Below are 14251 nucleotides of genomic sequence, written 5' to 3' on the forward strand. Positions count from 1 at the left end.
TCGTTGTACATAGGGTCACTATGAGTCGGTACCAACTCAATGGCACCTAACAACAACAACAATCCTGGTGTGGTGCTGTGGGATAAAGCACTGAACTGCAAGGTCAATTTGAATCACAAGGTTGATGGTTTAAACTCACCAGCCATTCCTTGGAAATCCTATATAGAGTCACTATAATTTGAAACAGACTTGACAGTACTTAACAATAACAATATCCTTCACATGGAGTGCTGGTGTGGCTCTGTAGGTTAAGAACTAGATCAAAAGGTCAGTTTGAACATCAAGTCAGTAGTTCAAACTCACCAGCCACTCCTTGGAAACCCTATGCAGGGTCATTCTGAGTCAGAGCCGACTCAACAGCACTAGATAACAATAACAATCCTTTACATAAAAGCATGCACGTGTAAAAGCTATTCAGAATTTACCAGGTAACATCACCCATCAGGCCTCCTCTCTGAGGACCAAGGCATGTGAGTTACACATTCTTACCTGCTCCCCTGAGTGCCGACACCTTCCCCATCAGCTGTGATTTCGGTCTGCTTCGATCCCCAGAAGCTCTTGGGCTCTGTGTTTCTGGGCTGACTGTCAATCTCCCCAGGTTTGGCCTCCTCTTCCTTGATAAAATCTGGGCTGCCTGGTCTGCTGGAAGGTGCAAAATCTTTTAAATAATTAATTTTTACAGGAAAACATCTTCTACATAAAGACTGTTCAAAGGGCCCAGCAATGGAGGAGACAGGTAAGAGAATGGGCCCTGGAGACAAGGAAGAGCTAAATTCAAAGCTAACTGAGCTAGAGCAAGTGGCATCATCTCTGGAAACTTCAGTTTCCTGACCTGTTACATGGAAATAGTGATGTCTACTTCACATGGCTGTTGGGAAGATGGTACCTGTTAAGCACTGGGCATGGGGCCAGCACAGCGCTGTGGTTATTGTTAATGAGCGTGGCATCTCATTAGAGATACAGAGTCCCCAGGAATCTTTTCTTCTGCTAAGAAATTTCTAGCTTTCAACTCATAGGTTTGGGGATGGGCTTGTTTGGAATGTTGTCAAGAGTCCTCTACAACTCAGATTCACAATTTCACCGCTCATCTATTGCTCATCCAAGTTTGAGTTATGACATATTTTGGACCTACATATTTATGTCTTTGGTTCTTTATTAACAGTGAACACAGCCTTACAGAATGGTTCCAAGGGTCAGGGCCATATAGCTTCTTTTTTGCCTCTACACTACACACCACTCTGCTGGCATGACATACTCAGAAAGACAATAGTCAAAGAGCTACTGTGGACTCTGTTCCCAATAAATATTAAAAATCACTCTTTTTCCACTATTTAAATTAGGCTGCTAATTGGTATGCACAATCTCAAGTTTTTCCTTCACATGTAGTAAGTGTGAGTGCATGTGAGGGTGGAAAACATTTCAGTGATATCCATGTGTCCCTACAAAGTTCTTGGGTTCACCAAAAATCAAAAACCCAAAGCTGTTGTTACAGAGTTGATTCCAACTCACACTGACCCTATAGGACTGCCTCATAGGATTGCCAAGGATCTAATTTTTCTGGACACAGACTGCTACAGCTTTCTCCAGTGGAGCAGCTGGTGGGTTTGAACCACTGACCTTTGGTTAGCAGCCAACCACTTGATTTAATCAGTGTGCTACCTCCTTGTCAAATTGTGACTGTCTGGGCTGATCCCTCTAAGAGAATGTACTTGACTCACCCTGGTGTGACATTCATTGTAGGATAATCATTGGGCTGTTAACTGCAAGGTTGGTGGTTCAAATCCACCACTCACTCCTTGGAAACCCTGTACAGGGTCGCTATGAGTTAGAACTGAATCGACTGCACTTAACAACAGTAACATCCCAAATTGGAATCTTCAGAAATGTCAGAAATAGACAGCTGATAGGTGATGCAGGGGTCAATCTGGGAAGGATCCCTAAATTAGGGGTGGGAGAGCCACTATTCTTGGCACGTGGAGACAGCTGGAGTTATGTCCCAGAGAAAAAGTTGTGGTTGCGTGAATGATTCTGACCTAAATTTGGGAAAGGGATAAAATTTCTATTTGGCGGCCCAGAAAAGCTAACTTAATATACTGATTAGGTACTACCTACTTCTCCTGATAGGCCCCAGGTGGGAAAGATAAGATCCCCAGAGAAGATCCCATTTTACAGAAACCTTACTAAAATAAGGGGAGCCTCAGCTAGTGTTGACCCTAGTTTAGAACAAGTTAGTAGAGCTCAGAGAGCCCTTGGGTGTGACTAGAAAGGAGAGAAAAGAGTGAAGTTCTCTGGAAAATGAGAATATATTATTTGGAGGGTGTAGGGTGGTGATTAGTTATAATCTTACTGACGGAGACTGAGAGAAGAGTGAGAGAGGGATCATGTGCTTTCCAGTATGGACCACACCACTTTCTCAGCAACCAGAGTTGCATTTCTCAAATCCCGGGCCATCCCCCCTTACCACCTGAGAAGTGGAAAGCCTTCCTGAGGCCTGTCCCTCTGCAGCGCTCAGAAAAATCTAGAACTGCGTTCTCCCTTTCATTCTGGCTGGCAGAAGAGGAAGCAGCAGGAGTCTTATTTACTGAGGAAGAGACAGAAGGAGGCCCAGAGAAGGGGTAGGCTTGGGGCTCTGGCCAAGTCCAGAACGTATGTCAGGACCTGGCCCAAAGGTCCTGGTTATAAGGATTACCCTTGGATTCCTAGGAGGATGCCCAGCAGAATATCAATTATGCTTCACATTGTCCACAGTCCCCCGACCCAACCTGCACATCCTCATGAGGAGCCGTATTCCCTCCTAGAGATCTTTCTTTCCCAGTCTGCAGCAGATGCAGATCTTTCAAGGTCTGTTTCTAGTTTTATACCCATCAAGTCGGTTCTGACTCTATTTTTGTCAGGACCCTTACTGTCAGGATTTATATAGTTTTTTGTTGTGGTGGTTAAGTGCCGTTGAGTCAGTTCTGACACATAGTGACCCTGTGTAGGGTTTCTGAGGAGTGGCTGCTGAGTTTGAACCGAATGTTCTAAAACTGCTTAGTGTGTAGTTGTCTTTTCTCTCTCACTAGACTATACATAGACTCTTTAAAGATGGAGACCACATCATAACAGTGTGTATGTTCCTCACAATGGGAAGCATTGTGCAGGGCAAATATTAATGGCTCAGTGATAACTTGGAGGAATTTGAGAAGATACAGTTGAAACTATGAGTAATTCTTTTGTTGTATAATATATCCAAGATAGCTTAAGATAAGAGACTTCCCCCCCCTGTTTTCTTGTTAAAAAAAACCTCCTTTCTTCAAAGCATAAGGTCTCTTTAATGATTTCCAAAACTATTTCTATGTCTCCTCGGATCCAAATTTCTGTAATAATGGTAGAGAACTTGAGATTGCTTTACCAGGGCCTGGAAGTGAAGAAATCCCTGTTGTTAGTTCAAGTAGGATCCTCCAACCTTTGACAATGTGAACCCAAGTGTCTGCAACTATAAAATGGGAACATCAAGTCAATCCTTTTGGGTTACTGTAAAGTAGAGCTGTTAGGCCCACAAATGGCCTAAGTCAGAGTTTGGTGCATATTAGCTCCTAAAGAGTGGTAACTGCTGCTATTACCATCCATGAGGTAATAATAATATTAGTAATCATAATATGGGAAGTCTGAAGGCACCTCTGTGAGAGAACTAAGTTTAACTAGAAAGTTGCTCTGTAGGTCTTGCCGGCCGAGAAGGACTTAACGGCCTGCATTCCTGTTTAGCCCTTCTTGTCTAAAATCTAAAGGGCAAATTTGTTGTTGTTGAGTGCAATCGAGTTGGTTCACACTCATGCAACCTTTATAGGGTTTCCGAGGAATGACTGGTGGTTTGAACCACCAACCTTGCAGTTAGCAAGTCCAGCGCTTACCCAACCGTGCCACACCCTTTTAAAAAAATCATAATGCTTTTAACAAATAACTGTCAGCTTTGGCTATGCGATAATTTGAGGTTTGATAAAGATAAGACATTTTCGTTGCGGCCTTAAAGAATATAATCAAATTTGGCCTATGGTTGACCTCTTTCCCATGTTACTATCTAGTTTCTACAAAAAGCAAACTCTTGTGAAATATTTTCTTCTCTATCGGCAATTTCAATTGCAAATGAGGTGATCTCTGCTATGCAGTTTATGTGTCTATGGATTTAAACATTCCAAGAGCTCAAATCCTATGGCAAGCTCATCCCCTACATCCGAAAATGAAGCAAACTTCAGACCTTCGACACCTTTCTAGGACAGGTCCCCCTCAACATGGCATGCTACATATGTCAGTGTCCAGGTAGACCAAGTCATATTTACACTGGAGGATAAACAGCAACCTTCCTCTTTAGGTAGCAGGGAAGGTAAGGGCTTGCATTCAGGAGTTTCATTGCCAGGTAACTCAGTATCCTGGAGGACAGACTCAGTGCATTTTGCTTAGTCCCTGGGTGGTGCAGCCTTTAACTCTACTTTTAGTAGAGTTAAGCACTCTCCTAACCAAAAGGTTAGTAGTTTGAACTCAGCCAAAGGCTCTTTGATAGAAATTACAAGCTTGAAAACCCTTGGAGTATTTTTACTTTGCATACAGGTGTTGCTATGAGTTGAAACAGTCTCAAAGACAACTGGGTCTCTTTCGGTTTTTTGGTGGTTCGCTTTGGACAACATAAAACTCAGACCTTCCTCTCAGGCCACCAACAGAGCAGAAACCAACAAACTGCAGTTTAGATAAAAGATATCTGCTTCAATTCTCTTGGCAAAGCTGGGGAACTATAACATTTTACTGAATAGTTATTAATTTTAATAGGAACACCAACAACATTGAAGTAGAAATCTCATATTTACAACTGACCTTGACAATCTGATAATGAGAGAACAAGTTCAATGGTGTGGCTCTGTAGGACCAGCACTGAACTTCAAACTATAAGGTCAGTAGTTCAAACCCACCAGCTGCTCCTATACAGAGTTGCTATGTGTTGGAACCAACTTGACAACACTTAACAACAAATCCAATGGTTTTGGCCATTTTGAATCAGACAATCATATGGTTTACTATGCTGGAAATGACAAAATCAAGAGGAATGGCATAGCATCACTATCAAAAAGAACATTTCAAGATCTGCCTTGAAGTATAATTCTGCTTGTGACAGAATAATATGCATACACCTACAAGGAAAACCAGTTAATACCACTATTTTTCAAATTTATGCACCAACCACTAAAGTTAAAATATGACCTTGAACATATTCCACCTGAATTTAGAGACCATCTAATTAGACACTAATGCATTAGACACTAATGACTGAAGACCAGAAGGTTGTGGGATTACTTCAAGAACATCATGCAGGAAGAGTGCAAGAAGTCATTAAAAAAGACAGGAAAGAGATAGAACAGCGGCAGACTCTAGACCCAGGCACCGAGGAAGGCTGTGTACCCATGGACAGGAGACAGGCTTGCAAATTATGCCCTCTGGACATTTCAATGGATATATAATTTTTGTTTTGTGTGTGTACATCAAATATTTTTGCTTTGTTGATTTGTGGAAAAATAAGATGTAAAAGGGAAGCCACAGGGAGGAAGCAGGGTAACTTGTTGCAGGGAAGGACTTGTAACTATTGAGATGAAGCAAACTGTATGGATGAATGTAAAGCTGATGATCTTGTCTGTTAACCTTCACTCAATTCACAATAAAAAGTTAAAAAAAAAAAAAGGACAGGAGAGAAAGAAGAAACCAAAATGGATGTCAGAAGATACTCCACAACTTTTTCTCCATTGTAGAGATGCTAAAGCAAATGGAAGAAATAAGGAAGTAAAAAGAGATGAACAGAAAATTTCAAAAAGCAACTTGAGAAGACAGAGTCAAGTATCATAATACAATGTGCAAAGACCTGAAGTTAGAAAACCACAGGGTAAGAACACGCTCAGCATTTCTCAAGCTGAAAGAACGGAAGAAAACATTCAGCCTCGGCTGGCAATATTGAAGAATTCCATGGGCAAAATACTGAGTAATGCAGAAAGCCTGGACGGTACACTGCATCACGTCACTGTACCAAAAAGAACTGGTCAATGTTCAACCATTTCAAGAAGTAGTCTATGATCAAGCACTAATGGTACTGAAGGAAGAAGTCCAAGCAGCACTGAAGGCCTTGGTGAAAAACAAGGCTCTAGGAATTGATGGAATACGAATTGAAATCTTTCAACAAACTTGATGCATCACTGGAGGGCGCTTAGTCATTTATGCCAGGAAATTTAGAAGACAGATAGTTGGAAAACCAATGGGAAGATACCCATATCTGCACACATTCCAAAGAGAGGTGTCCCAACAGAATGTGGACATCATTTTTTTTTTTAAATCATTAATATCACATGTAAGTACAATTTTGCTGAAGATAATAATAAAAAAAAACAGCTGCTGCAGTACATCTGCAGGGAATTGCCAGAAATAGAGTGGATTCAGAAGAGAATCTGGAACTAGGAATATCATTGTTGATGTCAGATGGATCTTGACTGAAGGCAGAGAATACCAGAAAGCTCTTTATCTGTGCTTTAATGACAATGCAAAGTCTTTCGACTGTGTGAATCATGACAAGCTATGGATAGCATTGTGAAGAATGGGTATTCTAGAACACTTGACTGTGCTCATGAGGAACCTGTACATAGACCAAGAAGCAGTGGTCTGAATAGAACTAGAGGACATGGAATGGTTTAAAATCAGGAAAGGTATGCCCCACAGCTGTATTCTTTCACTATACTTATCCAGCCAGTATGCTGAGCAAATAAATACAAGAAAGTGGATTCTATGAAGAAGAACATGGCATCAGGATTGAATAAAGACTCACTGACAACCCGAGATGAGTATATGATACAACCTTGCTTGCTGAAAGTGAAGAGGATTTTAAATATTGATGAAGATCAAAGTCCACAGTCTTCAGTATGGCTTGCACCTCAATGTAAAGAAAACAAAAATCTTTACAACTGGACCAGTAAATTACAACATGAAAAATGGTGAAAAGATTGAAGTTGTAGAAGACTTCATTTTGCTTTGATCCACCATCAATACTCATGGAATCAGTAGCCAAGAAATCAAAAAATGTGTAGCATTAGGCAAATCTGTGCTACACAGACCTCTTCAAAGTGTTCAAGAGCAAAGACATCAGTTTGAGGACTAAGGTGCGCCTGACCCAAACCATGGTATTTTCAACAACCTCATACGCATGTGAAAGTTGGACAGTGAATAAGGAAGACCATAGAAGAACTGATGTATTTGAATTGTGGTATTGGACTGCCAGAAGAACAAACAAATCTGTGTTGGAAGAAGGACAGCCAGAATGCTCCTTAGAATCCAGGATGGTCAGAATTCATCTCTCATACTTAGGACATGCTATTAGGAAGGAAGGACCAGTCCCTAGAGAAGGACATCATGCTTGGTAAAGTGGAGGGTCAGCAAAAAAAGAGGAAGACCCTCAACAAGATGGATTGGCACAGTGGAAGCAGCAATGGGCTCAAGTCTAACAACAACTATGACGGTGTGAAAGACCAGACAGTGTTTCATTCTTTTGTGCAACAGGGTCGCTAAGAGTTGGAACTGACTAGATGGCACCGAACAACAGCAAGAAATCCATTTAACTGTCCATGTTAATTCCGTTCACCTGATAATCTGATGGTTTTTCAGTTCCTCACATCACTCATCACATGCCCATACACAAACTTCTTGACAAAGTGGAAACAAAAGAGGAGGAGGAAAAGAAATAGCCAGAATCACTACCGTTCTCCCATGCCACCAGTTCCTGGGTGCCAAGGAGGGGCCAAGAGTCTGTCTACGAAATGTCTCCTGAGGAAAATGTATTGCTTCCTTTGATTCATGGGAAGAACTAAAGCTTAATCACAAGAAGTGATGCTGCCTTGGTGTAATAGGGAGCTTTCTGTATAGCTACAAATAACAGGCCACGTCGATTTGCCTATTTGAGTGTGCTGGAAATGTTTGCTGTCTTACATACTCAGAGGAGAGCTTAAATAAAGCTTAATTAGGTACCATAAATATGCTTTATTTTGGACCCCGGGAGGTGGGATTTTTGATTTTAGGAAATGTAGTGCCTAATAAGTAGGCAGGAAATAGGAATGTAAACATCCTCAGAGCCGTCACATTCGTCCCTCCTCCAGGGGGTTCTGGATGGATTTTCAGTTCTGGTCTGTGCTTACAGAATGGCCTGCCCCTGGCGCCACCCTCTTAGGCAACTTGCCATGCACAAATTCATGTGACCAAGGGTCTGATCAGACATGAAAGAGCCTTTTCTGATTCTAGTCACCTTCCTAAGTGCGCCAGACACAGAAGTTAAGAAATCAAATGAGTCTCAAGAGATGATGGGGCTTTATTGGTAGCTCACTCCTTTTGTGCTAGGTGGTGGAACCCAAGAGCAGTGGCGGCGGCTGTCCCATCTTCCTGCTTCCCTGCACACCACACATCCGGGTACCATTCATGGCATTGCCCTCTGGCCCCCCTCTCTTCCACTTGCCCTCTGGAAGCCTGGAGTCCCCCTCTCCCTGGCTCCCTGTGCTGTGTTCCCTGCCAAGGGGGACTTACCACATGAGGTAAATTTTACTGGGCCTTCTGGGGTCAGGCAGGCATAGTACAGGGGTCTGGGGGGGAGTAGGGCTAGAGATGGGGAAGTAGCACCAAGCTTCTGGAGACTGGGAGGTGGGGCCTGGGGAGAAGGCAGAGGGGGCAGTGAAGGAGGGAAAGGAAACTGGAGGGAGAGAGGTGTGGTGTTCCTGGACCACTGGAGGGACAGGTGGCACAAGCGGCAGCAGAAGGCAGCAGTAATTACTAGTGGGCCGCAGGACAGGGGTGAGAGCAAAGACAGTGCAGTAAGGGGAATATTCAACACAGAACAGGGGATGCTCGCTGCTGTCACCTGCACAAAAGAAAAAGAGCAATCAGGAAGCCGCACTCAAGGTGGGGAAGGATGTAAAAAATCTGTGAATGATTGAAAACCCAAAAAGTGCCGGGAAGGGGGTTGCTGTGGCGCGCTTCCAGGTGTCATGGGGCCAGCAGGCCTGGCTCCTGCCCCATCGGTACCTAACTTGAATCTTAGGGCAAATGGCATCATTGTACCATAGTCAGTAGCTCTGGCTCCCCTGAGGGATGAAGGGAAACTCTTCCCCTTTCTTCAGTTTTCAGGAAACGGCCTGGGTTCCCAGATAGAAGTCCTCAACCCTTTCTTATCTCCTACCGCCAGCCTAACTGGCTGTTCTAGCAGGGCTTTAAACCAGCTCGAACTGGTTCTGTCATGGCTGGTGCAGTGAAATCAGGACAGACAGGAATTTGTAAAATGTGGATGTACAGGAATGAAAACTGGAATGAGGAAAATTATGGGCCCAAACCCTGGAATGGGAGACTTATGGGAGGCATAGTGAGCCCTTGCAGGACCTGCTGTGTGATCCTGCACTACTGCCAATGTGGACACGGACACATTCAAAGTTATAGGGTTGGCCGCCATCTTTGAACCAGGCAGCCTCCATACTGTTAATCAAGAGATTAGGTTGCTATGAAATATTCACACTGCCCTTGTTTTCTAGGAGAGAGATTTAGTTTCTAACAGATCTTTGACTTACAATTTTTCCCATTCTAGTTACTGTTCCAGTACACCCCAAATGTACAAATTTGGGTCTGTTCCAGTTTCACTTTGTCAACCATGACTAAACTGGAAATAATTGGTTGGAAGCCCTACTCCATGGTGGCCTGCAAGGCTCTCACTTAGGTAAGCCTCTCTCCCCCTGTTCTCCAGCTGCAGGAACTTGTGGTCATGGCCTCATCTTGTCTTTTTGCTACAGAGCGGAAGCTTGGGGTAAAAAAGAGAGAAGCAGAGGTCCCAGTGGGATTGTGGGAAGAGAAAGGAGCCAAGGGGGCAATGCAGGTGGACAGGAGTGGTGTCCAAGTTGCAGGCAATGATTTATTCCCTAACACCACCCTCAACCTGCCAACCCTGCTGGAGGGAGACTATGGGTGCTCATCCAGAGAAGGCCCAGGGTGCAGTGCAAGCTTCAGCTCTGCCACTTTGACTCACCTGCTTACCTTCTCGGAAGCTGTTTCTTCATCTTCAAAAGGAGATGGGGATTTTCCCTAGCCTTACTCCTCTCCAGGTGGGGGCCTTACACCAGCTGCATGGACATCACCTGGGGGGGCTTCATCTAACAACAGAATCTTGGCCCTCTCAAGATTCCTGAACCAGAGCCTGCACTTTAGCAAGCTCCCCAGGCCTTCACATGAACACTGCTGTTTGAGAAGCGAGGCTCTGAGATCAGCTGCCAGAACTCTGTGATGAGGATCACCTGTATGCTTGGGAAGCAGGCAGTTTGGCCGTCCCCCTTCGTTGGTGGTTCTGGGCTGGGAACCAGAGATTTGTATTTTCATTGTACCCCACCCAGGTGATTCTTATCATCAGAGACGTTTGGGAAATGCAGCTAAAATCAATTCCAATTCTGAAACTCCATTATTATAACCAATTCAGTTGAAAACCCTTATGTATAACAGAGGGGTCTCAGTCCTTATTTACTTGAAAACTCTATAGTATCTGACGTGTTTATCCACTCCTTCCTTCCAGAAACTTCTCTCTTGGTGCCTGGAGTGGTACTTCTCAGATCAGTTTTCGGATCATCCCTTAATTGTTCTTATCAGCCACCCTTGTCCTCTATCCATTCTCCTAAGGGGCACACTCTTGTTTCAATCACTTCTTGCTCACTGGTGGCCCTCGGATTCCGATGGGCCACCAGAAGTGGCTGACTGAGCAGGAGACCTGGGCTTGGGTACCATAATGCCTGGCTACCTCTGCTCCCTGGCATTTCCAGATGGCTGTCTTGCCTGTACTTCAGAGACAACACCCACAGAATGGGATCTGCCTTATATTTATTGCTTTTTTAGCCTTGATAAAGGCAAACCTTAATGGCCTAGTTTAGGGGTCCAAACTCTGTTCTTTGATCCTCACCCCCCACATCCCAATGCCACCAAACTCTACCAGGTTTACTTTCTTAACTATCTCTCAAGCCACGGCTTCTGGCCTGTCCCTCTGCTAACTGTGCCAGCTCAAGTCCTTCTCATTTCTCCCTCAGTGTCCCTGCTGGATGATAAGCCCTCCACCTCAAGGTAGGTTTGAATCGCAAGGTCGGCAGTTCAAACTCACCAGAGATTCCTCAGAAGTCCTATACATGATGGTCATTATGGGTTGGAACAGACTCTAAGGAACTTAACAACAACAGTAGCTGCTGCAACTACCTCACCCTGGTCTCGCAGCCTGGGCCTGGCCTCACCCTTTTCCTGACGGTCCTTTCTCCATGCTATAGATGGAATCAACCTTTCAAAGTGTCCATTGGCTGCATCTCTTCTCGGTTTAGATCCCTTTGTGCCACTCCAGCACTTCCAGTGTGACATTCAAGACTCTTGGGGACCTGGTCCTTGCCTATCCGTATGGTCTCATCTCTATGCTTCTAATTTGTACCCTGAGCCCAAACCAGAGATTCTCAAACTTGAGTATGAATACAAATATCTGAAGGAGTTTGTGAAATGAAGATTCCAATTCAATAAGTTGGGGTGTGGGGTGTGGGGGTGGTGAGGGGGTGTTGTAAGCCCTGGGGTTCTGCATATCTTTCAATCTCCCAGGTGATGCTAATGCCAAGGGACACTTGGAGGAGCAAGGCCCTAAACTAGTTGTAGCAATGTCTCCTCCATGTTTTTGCACACTCAGTACTGCCTGCGGGGGGGGGGCACATCTTTTCTGCCTTCTCCTGACTGGATTTCTTTGATCATTAGCATTCTCACTCTACTTGTTCTGAGAAGCTCTTAGACATGTATGACATCACATTCTCGCTGTTGGTGTCCTGCCCTCTGGCTAGACAGTGAGCCCTTTGAAGGCAGGTCCTGTGTGCTTTATTTTGTAGCCCTGGCCCCCATGAAGTACCTGGCAGGTAAGCAAGGGGGAATGTTGAAGGAATGGGTGATGGATGAGAAAGCAAATCTGCACTGGTATCCTTCACACTGGGATGTGGTGGTGACTGAATGTCTTTGCCAACATCTGCCCTAAGGCACTCGACAAGTGAATGACTTCATTGATAATCAAATACTTAAAATGATTTAGAATCAATTGTTATCTCTCTTATACCTCAAAGGAGCCCTGGAAGTGTAGTGGATTATGAGCTGGGCTGCTAATCGTAAAGTCAGCGGTTCAAATCTACCAGTTGCTCTGTGAGAGAAAGATGAGCCTTGCGGCTCCTATAAAAATTTGCAGCCTCGGAAACCCTACACAGGGTCACTGTGAGTCAGAACCAACTCAGTGGTACACAGCCACTACCAGCTTCTTAAACTAAATTTTCTTTGAGCAGTTTTCTTGCAGAGACTCTAACCCTGAAGCAATTGGTGGTGTTGGGATCTACTCAATCCTCATACTATCTGGTGGTTCAAACCCACCAGGCAAACCTTGGAAACCCAGTACAGGGTCGCTATAAGTTGGAACCAACTCTATAGCACTTAACAATAACAAAAATTTATCTGCTGAGGAAACCAAGTTCAGAGAAGTAACCACCCACATTTATAGTGCTATGAAATGGTAGAAGAGTCCTGGTATTGCGCTGTAGGATAAGCACTGGACTGCTAACCACAAGGTGAGTGTTCAAACCAACCAGCTGCTCCTCAGAAATCCTACACAATCCTCAGAACTGACTCAATGGCACTTAGCAATAACAACAACAACAAAGTGGTAGAACCAGGAGTCTGAACTAGCACTTCACATCCTGGGCTCTGTGAACTCCTTGCCCCTATCTTGGTGGCATTGTGATAAATGGGCTGAGAATTATGATTCTTTTTATAAAAATGGAAATAGTCATGTATGTTGCAGTTTTGTTTTTCTAACTTGGGCAGACAGCTTGGAAAGTTGTTCGCTATCAATTGGACTTTCCTGGGAACCCATTAATCTAATTCTTTCAGAGAAAATCTTCAATAGCCTTTATTTGCAATGGAACTAATGAGGATTTACTCTCAGATTTCGTTTCCAGGCTGCTCTTCAAATAAATATTCCCCAATCCAGAATCTAGATGTTTATCTTTAAAAATCGGAGTCTATTCCTTTTTCTGAGTTTTATGAGGACACATCTTCATGATGAGCCAATATAAGGTTGAACACGTCTCACTGCCCGCACAAATCCGAATCTAACATTGGACTGAAAAATAAGTGAGGATAATTTCTGAAGGCTTGGCTATGCTTTAAAGGGCATGGTTTTGGAAGCAGACTCTGAGGACTCCATCCAGATCCATTTTCCTGGCACACAATCTGGGGGCATCTGCCCAAGCTCCAGGTGAGAGGAGGAGGCAGGAGAGGGCACTCTCTCTTCCCATGAGCCTGGCACAGGGGCAGAGAGATCTTTCAGGCTCCGGGTGCCAAAACCCCAGAGCACAATGGCCTTTGGATGCCTCTGGTGGTCTGGAGACAAGAGGTGGCTACTTTCCAACTCCTGCTGGGCTGGGAGGGGCCTGGGGAGCAGCTGGAATGGGAGGCACTTCCCTTACCCCTGAACTTCTTGGGCCTGCTGACTTCTGCTCCCTGCCCCCCCATACTCCACTCCATCCCTAAGAGGTTCTGGACTAAGGACAGGGAATTCTGCTAGGCTGACTTCTCATCCATCCTATGACAAAGTTCACCTTGGTCATAAAATTGGAGGTTCTGGATCAATTGTACTTCAGACCTAGCAGGATCTTGACTCACTGCCTGAATTTTCCATGCACTTTTGGAGATAACACATATCTCTGGCTTGCTAGGTGCTTTCTGGTTATTCATGTTTTCCCACTTGGTGTTTGGCTTTGGAAATTCAGGGTATAGTAAATGAGTCTGGACCTGCATTTATGTTAGAGATTTAAAAATTAGAACTTGGCTTTTGGTTGAAGGGAGAAAAAAAAAGATGGGGTGGGGAGAAGGTAGGTAGCATGAAGACAAAGAAAACAAAGTTTTCTAGTCCATTCCCCTAGTTAAATATAGCTTTCATATGCTAGAAAGCATAATGCTATAATTCGTCAAGTGTGTGTAGGGCCAGGTACTGTACTATTAACCTGAGCATATGTTGCATCATTGGATCTTCACAGTGGGTAGGATCTGTTTTACCCCTATTTTACAGAAGAGGAAACTGAGGCACAGAGAATTTACTTGCTCCAAAGTACACAGTAAATTAGATATGGGGTGCAGAGGTTAATATAAACATCTAAAATTTTTTATTGTGGTA

General features: G+C 44.1%; 1 protein-coding gene across 1 annotated transcript in view; it reads right to left on the reverse strand.

Annotated features, from left to right (window-relative positions):
* MARCH10 (membrane-associated ring finger (C3HC4) 10, E3 ubiquitin protein ligase) overlaps window positions 1-14251 on the reverse strand; it is a 140737-nt gene that overhangs the window by 75875 nt on the left and 50611 nt on the right. The window contains exon 4 of the mRNA XM_006833724.1: window positions 490-642. Within this exon, the coding sequence (XP_006833787.1) occupies window positions 490-642 (153 nt within the window). The remainder of the gene's footprint in view (window positions 1-489; window positions 643-14251) is intronic.

The sequence above is a fragment of the Chrysochloris asiatica genome, unplaced genomic scaffold (genome assembly GCF_000296735.1).
Source record: "Chrysochloris asiatica unplaced genomic scaffold, ChrAsi1.0 scaffold00007, whole genome shotgun sequence".
Classification (NCBI taxonomy): domain Eukaryota; kingdom Metazoa; phylum Chordata; class Mammalia; order Afrosoricida; family Chrysochloridae; genus Chrysochloris; species Chrysochloris asiatica.